This window comes from Pseudophryne corroboree, chromosome 2 (assembly GCF_028390025.1).
Source record: "Pseudophryne corroboree isolate aPseCor3 chromosome 2, aPseCor3.hap2, whole genome shotgun sequence".
In the NCBI taxonomy this organism is placed as follows: domain Eukaryota; kingdom Metazoa; phylum Chordata; class Amphibia; order Anura; family Myobatrachidae; genus Pseudophryne; species Pseudophryne corroboree.
Genome location: NC_086445.1, coordinates 907,365,577 through 907,379,960, shown reverse-complemented (window position 1 = coordinate 907,379,960; position 14,384 = coordinate 907,365,577). Strand labels below are relative to the sequence as shown.

The 14,384-nt window shown below is 43.5% G+C and overlaps 1 protein-coding gene across 1 annotated transcript in view; it reads left to right on the top strand.

The window, feature by feature from the left end:
• PITPNA (phosphatidylinositol transfer protein alpha) overlaps positions 1–14,384 on the top strand; it is a 102,150-nt gene that overhangs the window by 34,069 nt on the left and 53,697 nt on the right. The window contains exons 5-8 of the mRNA XM_063956087.1: positions 3,331–3,338; positions 7,780–7,854; positions 9,251–9,334; positions 11,597–11,674. Of these exons, the coding sequence (XP_063812157.1) occupies positions 3,331–3,338; positions 7,780–7,854; positions 9,251–9,334; positions 11,597–11,674 (245 nt within the window). The remainder of the gene's footprint in view (positions 1–3,330; positions 3,339–7,779; positions 7,855–9,250; positions 9,335–11,596; positions 11,675–14,384) is intronic.

The following is a 14,384-nucleotide window of genomic DNA, read 5'->3' as shown; positions in this document are numbered from 1 at the left end:
TTCACAGATTCAGCTATTGTCAATATTATAATTATTTATCACATGAAATTATATTTATTTTCATTTTACCAGTGTGGTAACTACATGTCTCTGGGCTCTGGTTTAGAAATATGAGGGAAAATAGGTCTTGCCTGCCAATGACCTCACTAACACCCACCATAATATTACACAGTCCAGACTGGGGGACTGCATGATGCAGCCATAGAAGTCCGTGATATTCAAACCTTATTTCTCCCGTTTTATTTCTCAGGGTTATTCATCTTATCATTATACTGTTGCTGTGTTTTACCATATAATATTTATTACTTGTAGTACACGGACTGCTCTTCATGTTTGTCCACACTGCCCAGTCCTCCACTCCTCCTCCTTATCCTACTTTTCTCCCCAGCACCCCTTTCCCCTATCTTCCCTCCCCTTACCTGCTTCAACCCACCCAACTTCCAACCCAACTGTTTAACCTCTACCTTCTCTGCTAACTGCTTGGAGCTCTATGCTCAATGCCTCTGTTGTCTCTCCTGCTCTCATAGTGCACTGCCCCCTATGTCTCATGCCTGTCCGCTCTGTTGTCCTTGTTTGTTCCTGTCATGTCACATGCAGAGTTGGTTCTCTATGTGATGTGATTTCTCCCCCCTGCTGATTGCATCCATGCATTTATTAGGGATGCGGTTACAATACCGCTAGTTGGGATCCTGGACGTCACAATGCCGACGCTGGAATCCCGACTGACTCTGAAATAGCGCCGCTGGAAACCCGGCACCACAGGCTTTTCTCCCTCTATGCGTGTCCGCAGTGTGGCGAGCGCAGCGAACCTGCAAGGGACTTTCTAGCGCTTGCCCCGCTGGCGGCATACTGTTGGCCGGGATCCCGCGGTTTTTCATACTGATTTATTATACTCCTTACCTGTGACTATAAATAGCAAACAAAATGGCAGCGCTGGAATCAAAAATTAAATGTGAAATCAACACAACGATATATATCACTTGGAACAAATGGAGATGAATGGACTGAAAAGGAAAAGTACCAAATTATTTAATAGCATGAATAATTAAAAGTGCACAACATTGCCGAAGCAATAATAAAATTGATGATAAGATCAACATTCAGATCACCAGGGGGCTACTAGATGTATGTCCGTTCCTTAATTAATGTGGACGTCAGATGAATGGATCAGAATGAACATTAGAACTGGTGGCACAGTCCTGTTGGTGATAGTTACCACAATGATTACCGCTGGAGGGAAGGAGTCCTCTGAATGGCGTCCCTTTGAATGGATGGGATCTTTGGGGTCCTTAGTCCTCACCAGATTGCGGAATCCTCACTGCTGAGTTGGTAATTGAGGTGTCACCAATATGTGAGAATGGATCACATTTAATTTTTGATTCCAGCGCTGCCATTTTGTTTGCTATTTGTTGTTTCTGTATTTGCAGGATTGACTAGTCCTGCTTGTGTGGCAGCTGCTCAAAATTAGCACAACAGCCCTTTTTGCGCCTGATTTAACCTTGGTTAAACTCCCCTCTTTGCATTTACCTGTGACTATGTATGCTCACTGTTCTCAGGAATGTGTTTGTTATTTACGCTAGTTGTTTGCTCATAGTAGCACTCTATATCCTGTATTCATTATTTACTATTGTAAATGTGTCCTGTCATCCCACTATGCTCAGAGCTGCGGGCACTTTATGGCACTTTTAAAATAAAAGATAATATGCTGTGATTAAAGAGACATGTTGGGAGCTCGGTTTCATTTACATGGTTACTCACCCTTTACCACTGAATCTGGTTAATTTAATTTACTAAGGGCCTAATTCAGATCTGATCACAGCAGCAAATTTGTTAGCAAATGGGCAAAACCAAGGTGGTCATTCCGAGTTGTTCGCTCGTTGCAGATTTTCGCTAAATTTGTTGCTAAATTTGTTGCTAAATGCGCATGCGCATGGTACGCAGCGCACATGCGCTTAGTTATTTAACTAAAACTTAGCAGTTTTGCTGTTGATCCTGCGGTGCTTTTCAGTCAAACTGCTGATCGGTGAGTGATTGACAGGAAAGGGGCGTTTCTGGGTAGTAACTGAGCGTTTTCCGGGAGTGTGCTAAAAAAGGCAGGCGTGTAAGGGAAAAACGCGGGAGTGTCTGGAGAAACGGGGGAGTGGCTGGCCGAACGCAGGGCGTGTTTGTGACGTCAAACCAGGAACTAAACGGACCGAGCTGATCGCAATCTAGGAGTAGGTCTGGAGCTACTCAGAAACGGCAAAAAAAATATTTAGTAGCAATTCTGCTACTCTTTCGTTCGCTATTCTGCTAAGCTAAGATACACTCTCAGAGGGCGGCGTCCTAGCGTTTGCAATGCTGCTAAAAGCAGCTAGCGAGCGAACAACTCGGAATGAGGGCCCATGTGCACTGCAGGTGGGGCAGATGTAACATGTGCAGAGAGAGTTAGATTTGGGTTGGTTATTTTGTTTCTGTGCAGGGTAAATACTGCCTGCTTTATTTTTACACTGCAATTTAGATTTCAGTTTCAACACACCCCACCCAAATTTAACTCTCTCTGCACGTTATATCTGCCCCCCCTGCAGTGCACATGGTTTTGCCCATTTGCTGCTGTGATCAGATCTGAATTAGGCCCTAAGAACCAAGGGAGAGATTTATAATAGCTTAGGGGGAGATAAAGTACTAACCAATCAGCTGTCATTTTACAGGCGGTGTTTGAAATGTGACAGCTAGAAGCTGATTAGTTTATAGTTGTCCACATACCCTGACTTTCAACCTAATACCCTCACCCTTGATCCTAACCCCTAACACTAATACCCTAACACTCTTAATCTTAAACCCTAACACTAATACCATAAACCCTCACAATTAACCCTACACTCTAAACTTTACCCTTAATCCGAGCTCTGGGCCTAATACTCATACCCTAACCAAACCTCTAGTCCAATTCTAACCCCTAACCGCATCCTAAAAGGGACAGACTAGATGGGCCAAGTGGTTCTTATCTGCTGTCTATGTTTCTGTGTTACTTTATCTCTCTCTAATCTTTGATAAATCTCCCCTCAAGTCTGTTACAGCTCTTGAGGTCAGAAACCTGTTAGCACATTAGACTCTCTGCTTGAACTCCAGCAACCACCTAGAGCTCATAAATGAGGAAGTAGCCCAGTTGATTGCAGCAGTGAGAGCAAGACCTACCGCTGAGCAGCAGGGAGGCAGCTCTGCTTTAACCCCTGCTGCTACTTCATAAAAGCAGTTCAGAATAATAAACTATTTCTCACATCAAAATAATATACGTTAATAACCAGGTGTTTTTCTTTCTCTTGTTTTCTTCCATGTGTCATCGAGCAGTAATTACAGTAAGTATGAATCTTTATGTTTTCTAAGACTTAAGGTGCATACACACTGGGCGTTTTTGCCCAGCGTGTATGCACAGCGATGATGGCTGACATCGCTGGGCTAAAAATCGCTCAGAGCATACACACAGCGCTTTTCTCCCCTGCCCAGCGATGTCACTGGGGGGGTTAACTGCTTTCCATAGCAGGACACTATGGAAAGCCGCTCGCTCACCCCGCCGTTCATCTACTGGTAATACCAGCAGATAAACATCGGCCACCAGCGATGAAGCGGGGGCACGCATCAGCGCTCATCGCCGGGGCATACACACTGGGCGGCTTTGAGCCAGTGTGTATGGGCCTTTAGTAGTGCAGAATTGATGTCTACAAGGAACAAACACGCATACAATGCAGTATTAAGCTTTATTGTACCAATAACCTAAATAGTTGTACTGTACTTTGTAGTTAAGTCTTTCACAGTTCTTAATTAGAAAAAGACCACTAAGGGCTGCGCTAATTACCGCATGAGGAAAAGTGATTGTAGCCTTGGACTTTTACGCCTATAGCTATTCAATTACAACCCCTTTTTTCTAGCATGGTAAATTCGCCTCTAATGTTCGTTAATTTATACATCCCAATATAAGTGCCCAGAGCTTTGTGTTAATAGGTTAGCGGCACACTACTTGTGTGATGTGAGCAAATCACTGCATCAAAGTAAATTTTTATATATTTAGTGTCTGTGAGCAATGTGAGTATGGTGATGGAAGGTATCTGACCTACAGTTGTAGCCATGCTCATCTTTGCTGCGATGCGGCATGCTGCATGTCGCGCCTGGCTGTAACTATTCGCAGCCGTCAATCGCTCCATTAATTCCATAAGGAATCCCTGTATTCCCCTTGTGATATTTGTTCCTTATATCCTTAACGTGTTGCCCAAGTCCATCCCCGGAAAGCTCTTTTACAGATGTGTCCTCCTAGATCCTTGCTGCGGTCATGTTAAATAGCGCTTCTAGTCATGCCATGCCGTGACTCCGTAGCACCGTCGGATTGCTATGTGAATAGTGCGCACAAACAGCTTATGCTGGTTAAACTGATATGTGGCATGCATATATTCTGTGTGTGACTGTATCTGTATACCAAATGCTACGTTACAGTGTTTACCTGGAAATCACTGTAATAAAGCATTTCATATGCAGACGCAAACAGAATGTAGGCATTCTGCATATAATTTTAATCAGCATAAGCTGCTTGTGCGTCCTAGTCACATAGCGATGCGAATAAGATGCATTATCGGCAAAAAAAAGATGCCCGACGTTAGCAGAGCTGCCAGCTGTCTCACGCCAGGCATCTCCTGCTGCATGGTGTGTTGTGGCAAGATATAGGAGGACACATCTGTATGCTGTGGTTTAATTGCTCACCAGTCCATAATCTGTGTGAAAGGAGCTGTCCCATAATAAAGTAAAGGAAGACAGGAGTGTGCATAGGGAGGGCCTGCAAGAAGCAAAGCAGCTTGGGTAAAATACTTATTTTAATAATAGAGTGCCAAGCTCAGGTAGGGAGTGTCCACCTTGCATTTCTGCTTTGTTTCTGCTGAATTCAAGGACAAAGTTCACAAAAAATATATTGACAAGATAAAGAAGTGGGATTCTAGACCAGAGACCAGTGACTCATTCAGATGGACATATAAAAACACTGATTTCTGAAAGTTAATCTTAAAGTTGATAGGTTACAAAACTTTTTGAAATCCACCAATAGGATGGGAGGTAATGGGCTTTGAGATAGGGTGAAGGAGATTGTCTTCACTGCAACCACGTGATGGATACTTTCTGCCATTATTCCTCGTATGTCCAGGGGCTGTGCAGAGAAAGGGCCAAGGTGTCAAAATGAATATTAAATGGGGAAAGGGGTGACCTGTACTATTGGTTATTGAGAACCCGTGAAAGCACCACTTATCTGGACCCTTGAGGGAGGACAGGACTAAAGATACATAATGGGGGTAATTCCAAGTTGATCGCAGCAGGAATTTTTTTAGCAGTTGGGCAAAACCATGTGCACTGCAGGGGAGGCAGATTTAACATGTGCAGAGAGAGTTAGATTTGGATGTGGTGTGTTCAATCTGCAATCTAATTTGCAGTGTAAAAATAAAGCAGCCAGTATTTACCCTGCACAGAAATAAAATAACCCACCCAAATAACTCTCTCTGCACATGTTATATCTGCCTCCCCTGCAGTGCACATGGTTTTGCCCAACTGCTAAAAAAATTCCTGCTGCGATCAACTTGGAATTACCCCCAATGTACGTAGTATTTTGTATCAGTCCCCAGATTAATTTTATATCACTCTTTGCTGTCTCCTTTTAATTAGCATTAACTGATTTGCTCCAAGAAGCATCACCGTTATTCTGCATTCCTTTATCAACGACTAATCCTTAATCGTTCAGTCGTTCATTAAATTGTTTTATGTATATGGGCAATCTGTGCAGGTCGGGGGCCCCAACTTACGTCACGCTTACCCATCGTTTAGATGTGTACCTGGCCTTAGCCTTTGCACTTGGATGAAAATAGTATTCACATCCTGACATATTCATTCTGCAGCAACATCAGTGTTTGTAAGCTCTGTAGGATGTCACCAAATGAAGTGGTCGGGCCAGGATTTATACCTTGTTCCTTCATTGCATCATTCTACAGTAGATATGAACCCCTCCACCTTATCCTGACTTTAACATTTAGACTAAAGAACCATATATTATTTACCCATCTCGTTACAGGTCGGTCTGCTCCTTGCTTTGCCAGGATTCCAATTTTGAGATAGTCATACAGATAAACTAACCATATTATGGCCCAGATTTATCAAGCCTTGGAGAGTGATACGTAGCACGGTGATAAAGTACCAATCAGCACCTAACTGTAATTTTTCAAACACGGCCTGTAACATGGCAGTTAGGAGCTGATTGGCTGGTACTTTATCACCGTGCTATTTATCACTCTCCAAGGCTTGATAAATGGGAGCCTAAGTATTAGAAATTTTAAACCAGAATCAAGAGCACTGTAAAGCAGTGGTTCTCAACCTTGGTCCTGAAGTACCCCCAACAGTTCATGTTTTCCAGGTCTCCTCACAGGATTGCAAGTGAAATAATTTGCTCCACCTGTGGGTCTTTTATAATGTGTCAGTGAGTAATGAATACACCTGTTCAACTTGTAGGTGACCTGGAAAACATGAACTGTTGGGGGTACTTGAGAACCGAGGTTGAAAACCACTGCTGTAAAGGATGGATAAATTGCCAACCAATCCGCTTCTATGTAGCATTTATCCAGTACATTTTATGAAATGATAGATAGCAGCTAATTGGTCGCTATGGTTAACCTGTACACTTTTCCACTCTCTAAAAGGTTTGATACATTGCCCCCCAATAGATGTACTATCACTGAAACTCTGTTACATGACTGCAGGCTATTACATTTATCACAGCAACATCCTTTACATGTGTTCTATTCTGGAGAATACCAAATGACACATTTTTTACCAAGTCATTTTATAAAGTAAAAGAAATACTTTTGCGTAAGATGTCTTTTCCATCTTATTCCTAATCAATATTTAACACAGCAGTCACTAGGAAAATACTTCTGATGACATTTAAAGTCCCACAGCTGCCATTACTGTCTCAGCCAGCACGGTGACCTTTTAGTTTGTGTTCTACCACACAATGTCATCCGTTATTCATGCAATGGATGCAGAACAGTCCACTGTCGTCTTTTTTCCCAGGCAGAGAATAGTTCTCCCCAGGGGACGTTTGCCAATGGGCTCTTTACAAAATGTGCTCACATTAATAGCTTAATAGGTCTTCCTGTTCTAACTACTACATTAATTGCTCTTTATAATGTTAACAATAGTTACATGGTGCCCTGAGTCTGGTCTTCAAGCCTGTGAGCCATTATAAAGATTCTTATAGTCTAGAGAAGAGTAAATAACCATCACTTACATTACCATGGCTTTAAACATAACGTACTGATCCTTGTAAGTATTTGCAGTAATAATTTGGTCACAACACAGGGGGTAATTCCAAGTTGATCGCAGCAGGATTTTTGATAGCAATTGGGCAAAACCATGTGCACTGCAGGTGAGGCAGATATAACATGTGCAGAAAGAGTTAGATTTGGGTGGGTTATTTTATTTCTGTGCAGGGTAAATACTGGCTGCTTTATTTTTACACTGCAATTTAGATTGCAGATTGAACTCACTACACCCAAATCTAACTCTCTCTGCACATGTTATATCTGCCTCCCCTGCAGTGCACATGGTTTTGCCCAATTGCTAACAAAAATCCTGCTGCGATCAACTTGGAATTACCCCCACAGTTTCCTCTCCCACTCAGTGAAGTCAGCAACTGTCCCGGCGTGCAGCTAATGATCCTGGCACGTTCTCCGTGATGGCACAGTAAGACACTTATGGCTTGTGCTTGTATTGCAGAACGAATACATGAAGGATGATTTTTTGATTAAGATTGAGACGTGGCACAAGCCCGATCTGGGTACACAGGACAATGTAAGTTTCAGACCAAAAACCCCTCTGTTACTATAGAAATCATCATTCCAAATGTGACGTGAAATGTTTACTTTTATAGGCAAGATTTACAAACCTTTAGGTTGTGTCCTGTGTATGGGTGTTCCATATGTTTACAGTCTTAGTGGTCTGTCTTCCTGCTATTTTTTAGTATCTTACTTGCTTTGGGCGACCGTTACTGACTGGGGGAAGTTTCAGGTTTCCGTTGCTCAACTTGATAATCATTTTAAATATACCCGTATATACTCAAGTATAAGCCGACCTTTTCAGCACTTTTTTTTTGTGCTGAAGAAGCCCCTTCGGCTTATACTCGAGTCAGTATTTAGGAGGGACACGGAGGGCACAGCGCACGGCTCTCCTGTGTCTCCAGCGGCAGCGGCGTGTGTGTGTTAAAGGAAGTGCACGAACCGGCACTTCCTTTTAACACACACGCCGGAGACGCAGGAGGGACACAGGAGAGCCGCGCGCTGTGCCCTCCGTGTCCCTCCTTCAGAAGACAGTGCGGGAGCGACGGATGGTAAGTATGGTAACTGGCACTGTGGGGCATATCTGGCAGCATGAGGGCATTTCTGGCACTGTGGGGCATATCTGGCAGCATGAGGGCATATCTGGCACATCTGGCATTGTGGGGCATATCTGGCAGCATGAGGGCATAGCTGGTACATCTGGCACTGTGGGGCATATCTGGCAGCATGAGGGCCTATCTGGCACATCTGGCATTGTGGGGCATAACTGGCAGCATGAGGGCATATCTGGCAGCATGAGGGCATATCTGGCACATCTGGCACTGTGGGGCATATCTGGAAGCATGAGGGCATATCTGGCACTGGGGCATATCTGGCAAATCTGGCATTGTGGGGCACATCTGGCATTGTGGGGCATATCTGGCACTGTGGGGCATATCTGGCAGCATGAGGGCATATCTGGCACTGTGGGGCATATCTGGCAGCATGAGGGCATATCTGGCACTGTGGGGGCATATCTGGCACTATGAGGGCTGTGTACGGTTAGAGCTGCATTTCCCACCCTAGGCTTATACTCGAGTCAATAAGTTTTCCCAGGTTTTTGTGGTAAAATTAGGTGCCTCGGCTTATATTCGGGTCGACTTATACTCGAGTATATACGGTAACTGTTGAATGTTATTCATTTAATAGCAGAGTTGAAGCATCCCTGTCTGGCACCTCATACAGGGCGCAGTGGTCGGTGCGGAGGCTGCTGTGTAGAACAGATCATGCCAGTCTATTGTGTGATGTGACTAGTCTGTTAAGTTTTGTTTGTGCCACAAAATTATACACCATGTTTTCATACACAATGACCGGCATTATTAGTTATGTTTGTATTTACTGTACATCCTGCTTAATATGACCTGTCTTTGCAGGTGCATAAGTTAGAGCCAGACATCTGGAAGAATGTGGAAGTAGTACAAATCGATATTGCAGATCGCAGCCAGGTTCTCTCTAAGGTTGGTGCATAAACACTTGCATGTATGCATGCTTCAAAAATAAATTATATATATATACATATAATGTGTGTGTGTGTGTGGGGGGTATATTAGGCAGCAAGTGAACAGTCAGTTCTTGAAGTAGATATGTTGAAAGCAGGAAAAATAGGCAGGCATAAGGGTCTGAGAGTCTTCGACAAAGGCCACGTTGTGATGGCTAACCGACTGGGTCAGAGCTTCTCCAAAACAGCTGGTCTTGTGGGGTGTTACCAGTATGCAGTTGTTAGTAGCTACCAAACATGGTCCAAAGGAAGACAACCAGTGAACTAGCAACTGGGTTATGGGCACCCAATGCTTATTAATGCGGGTGGGGAGCGAAGGCCAACCTCCTATCTGATCCCACGTAAGAGCTACTATAGCACACATTGCTGACAAAGTTGATGCTGACTACGATAGAAAGGTGTCAGAACACACATTGAATCGCAGTTTGCTGCATAGCCTCAGTCCAGTCAGAGAACCACTGCTGACTTTTGTCCACCGGCAAAAGGCCCAACAATGGGTGCGTGAGCAGCAGAACTGGATCATGGAACAATGGAAGCAGGTGGCCTGACTGATGAATCAAGTTTTCTTTTACATCATGTGGACGGCTGGTTATGTGTACCTTGTTTTACCTGGGGAATAGATGGCACCAGGGTGCAATATTGGAAGGAGATAAGTCACGGAGAAAGTGTGATAATCTGGGCAATGTTCTGCTGAGAAACCTTGGGTACTGACATTCATGTGGATGTTATTTTGACACGTACAACCTACCTAAACATTGTTGCAAACCAAGTACACCCCTTCATGTCAGTGGTATTCTCTGATGGCAGCATAATGCGCCCTACCACACTGCAAAAATTGTTCAGAAATGGTTTAAGGGATGTCACAAAAAGTTCAAGGTGTTTACTTGGCCTCCAAACTTCCCAGTTATCAACAGATGGAGCATCTATGGGATGTGCTGGGAAAACAAGTCCAAGCCATGGAGACCCCACCTCACAACTTACAGGACTTCATCTTTGTACCATGTACCACAGGGCACCTTCATAAGTCTTGTGGAGTCCATGCCTTAACTGGTGGAAATACACATTTATCTCCATTAGAAATGAAACCTCTTTGCAGATACAACTCACCATCTCATGTTGGAAAAGAAAAAAAATAGCTTAAATACGCACAAAAAGATTATTAGTACAAGAAATGAGGAACACACATATTAGCCAAGCAGTACATTGCAAGTATCACTTTCACTAATGCTGGCTACCACTTCCATCGTGTATGTTTAGCTTCTCTCAGCCACCTGCATATAACATGGCTTGAACGGGCTTATAGGCTTATATGTGTCTCTTGTCCAATCTCAGTCCATTTGCAGTTATGTCAGCAGGCAATTACTATACTTGGCCTACGTTAGTTCAAAAATATCCTCCACCTTTACTGCCTCTTAAGGCCCATACACTCTGGGCGATTTGGAGCTGAAAGCAGCTCCCTTTTGGTGTGTTGAGCTGCTATCAGCTCAAAGTTGCCCATTGTGTATGCACAAGCGATGAGCGCTGATGCGCGCTCCCGCTTCATCGCTGGCGGCCTCCATTCATCTGCTGGTATTACCAGTAGATGAACGGCGGGGTGAGCGGCTTTCCATAGTCTCCTGCTATGGAAAGCTGTTCACCCCCGCTGACATCGCTGGGCAGGGGGGGAAAACGCCCAATGTGTATGCAACTTTAGAGTATAATAATAATACTGTTTTCTATATTAAGAAATATATATTCTACATAATTAATTTTACACAATGCATTAAATGACACTTATTGAATGTTGCAGTGTAATAAATTTTGTAAAAATTGTCGTGATGAAATTAGTAGTTTTTCCTCCAGACATCAACATGAAAAGATTTTGTTTTGATGTGACACACTAAAGGGCCACGTAAAGTTGTCCATGAGAAAAAAAATTCTCCACTTAGGTCATCTCCAGGCACGTTAAATGTCTGTCCGGTGCGCAGATGTCACAGTTAGCTTATTTTGTGTCCCAAAACAGCTGTAGATCTGTAAATTACATTATGATACTAATATTCATATTGCAAAGTATGCTGGAATTTGTAGTTCAACAGCAACTGACCAGGTATAGATTGCATTCAGTTGCTGTGCATGATCTGACTGTTAGTGACATTGAAATTATTCTTATTTTTTTAATGAATTACTTGAACCAAAAAACCCAAAACATAATAAATGTATATATTTTTTCTGTGCATTTTAGGATTATAAACCAGAAGAGGACCCAGCAAAATACAAGTCTGTCAAGACTTGTCGTGGACCACTAGCTCCTGATTGGAAGGTAATTGTATGGATTCATCACCACAATATGATACATTGACATCATTTCTAACTTCAGCCTGAAGTGCAATTGCAAGATTGTCTGCTTCTGTGAGCTATATATCTTGTCACGGGACGTCACATATTAAATGGTATCACAGCTAGAACCTCAGAGAATTTATTAATCTTTCTAAAGCGGACAAGTGAAGGTGTTGCCTATGGTAAACTATCAGATTTTAATGATCTTTTTATAGAATGTACTAGATATATAATAACTAGAATCTGATTGTTTGCTATGAGGAACACTTCCACTTTTCCTTATTAAAAGGTTTGATATATCTCACCCTTGGAGTTGGACTGAGATGTTGCCAATGTTCGTTTAAGACCAGAAAGCCTGATTCAGATGTGATTGGAGGGTGTGTAACTGCTGCTTACTTGGAAGCAGCAGCGATGCACCAGGGCCGGATCTAGGGGGGGCAAAGGGGGCGACCCCCCCCCCCCCCCTAACAGTCATAGCCACGCCCACTTTTGAGCAGAAGAGAGCTCTCCTGGGAGAGCCTGAGGCAGAACGATGTGCTGCAGCTTATAACACAGCAGCACAGAGGAGCCAGGAGAGCAAGGGTTACAGAGCATTTGCCCCTCACTTGCTGGTGTGTGGGTACTAGGGCTAATAAATACAATTATCCCATAGCACAGTCACATGTACATAGAACAATAACAAAGCTCTATCTCAGTCTCACTCAAAAAGTTCAGTCAGAATTGAGAGAGGAGGAGTTAGGATTGCAGATGGGAGGAGTTGGGACTGTAGAGGGAGGAGTCAAGATTAAACAGTAAACCGCCCCCCCTAAAGAAAAGTCTAGATCCGTCCCTGCGATGCACAGATATGATGCAGCAAGAGGGATCTGGTAGACACCTCCTGCGTGCATTTGTGATCCAGTGCTGTGTCCATGCCACTCCATTGTGTGATGCAAGCTGGCCGCCACATCTCCTACCAAAAAGCTGGGAAATATCTTTTGGAATACTGAGACCCTGACCTTGGCATTCCCCCAAAACGGAGGCGTGCCATTGTTGCCAGAAATATCTCCAGACTGTCAATCGCTTCACGTCTGTAGCTGCTCTGCTTCCAGTGACGCAGAACCTGTACTGCACATGCACATCGGTACTGCATTGATACTTTACAACAGGAATCAGACCGATGGATAAGATTGGCCAGTTTTTTGTATGAACAAAGCTGGTAGTCATCCTCATGGTCTTAAATATATTACATAAGTTACAGTTCTGCTTTTCAGTACAATTATTGTGTTTGTATTAGAAGGTAAAAAATACAATTTATCCCCTCTAATAGGGTGAGTTTGGAAAGCTGATGCATCAGTAACTGATTTAAAAATGGCTGTATCCTGTAGCATCCAATGCGATGTTACGGTGCATCTGGAAAGTATTCACAGCTCTTCACCTTTTCCACATTTTGTTATGTTACAGCCTTATTCCAAAAAAAAATACATTAATTTTTCCCCTCAAAATTCTACGCACAATACACCATAATGACAACAAAAAGTTTTCTTTTAGACTTTTGCAAATTTATTAAAAATAAAAAACTTAGAAATCACATGTACATAAGTATTCACAGCCTTTGCTATGAAGCTCAGAATTGAGCTCAGGTGCATCTTGTTTCCAGTGATCATCCTTGAGATGTTCATACAGCTTAATAGGAGTCCACCTGTGGTAAATTCAGTTGATTGGACATGATTTGGAAAGGCACACACCTGTCTATATAAGGTCCCACACTTGACAGTGCATGTTTGAGCACAAACCTTGCATGAAGTCAAAGGAATTGTCTGTAGACCTCCGAGACAGGATTGTCTCGGACAAATCTGGGGAAGGGTACAGAAAAATATCTGCTGCTTTGAAGGTTCCAATGAGCACAGTGGCCTCCATCATCCGTAAATGAAGAAGTTCAGAACCACCAGGACTTTTCCTAGAGCTGATCGGCCGTCTAAACTGAGCGATCAAGGAAAAAGGGCCCTAGTCAGGGAGGTGATCATGAACCTGATGGTCACTCTGTCGGAGCTACAGCATTCCTCTGTACAGAGAGGAGAACCTTCCAGAAGGACAACCATCTCTGCAGCAATCTACCAATTAGGCCTGTATGGTAGAGTGGCCAGGCGGAAGCCACTCCTTACTAAAAAGCACATGGCAGCCTGCCTGGAGTTTTTTCCAAAATCCACCTGAAGGACTCTCAGAACATGAGAAACAAATTTCTCTGGTCTGATGAGACAAAGATTGAACTCTTTGGCGTGAATGCCAGGTGTCATGTTTGTAGGAAACCGGGCACCGCTCATCACCAGGCCAATATCATCCCTACAGTGAAGCATGGTGGTGGCAGCATCATGCTGTAGGGATGTTTTTCAGCAACAGGAACTGGGAGACAAGACAGGATAGAGGGAAAGATGAATGCAGTAATGTACAGAGACATCCTGGATGAAAACCTGCTCCAGGGTGCTCTTGACCTCAGACTGGGGCGACGGTTCATCTTTCAACAGGATAACGACCCTAAGCACACAGCCAATATATCAAAGGAGTGGCTTCAGGACAACTCTATGAATGTCCTTGAGTGGACCAGACTTGAATCCGATAGAACATCTCTAGAGAGATCTGAAAATAGCTGTGTACTGACGCTTCCCATCCAACCTGATGGAGCTTGAGCGGTGCTGCAAAGAGGAATGGGCGAAACT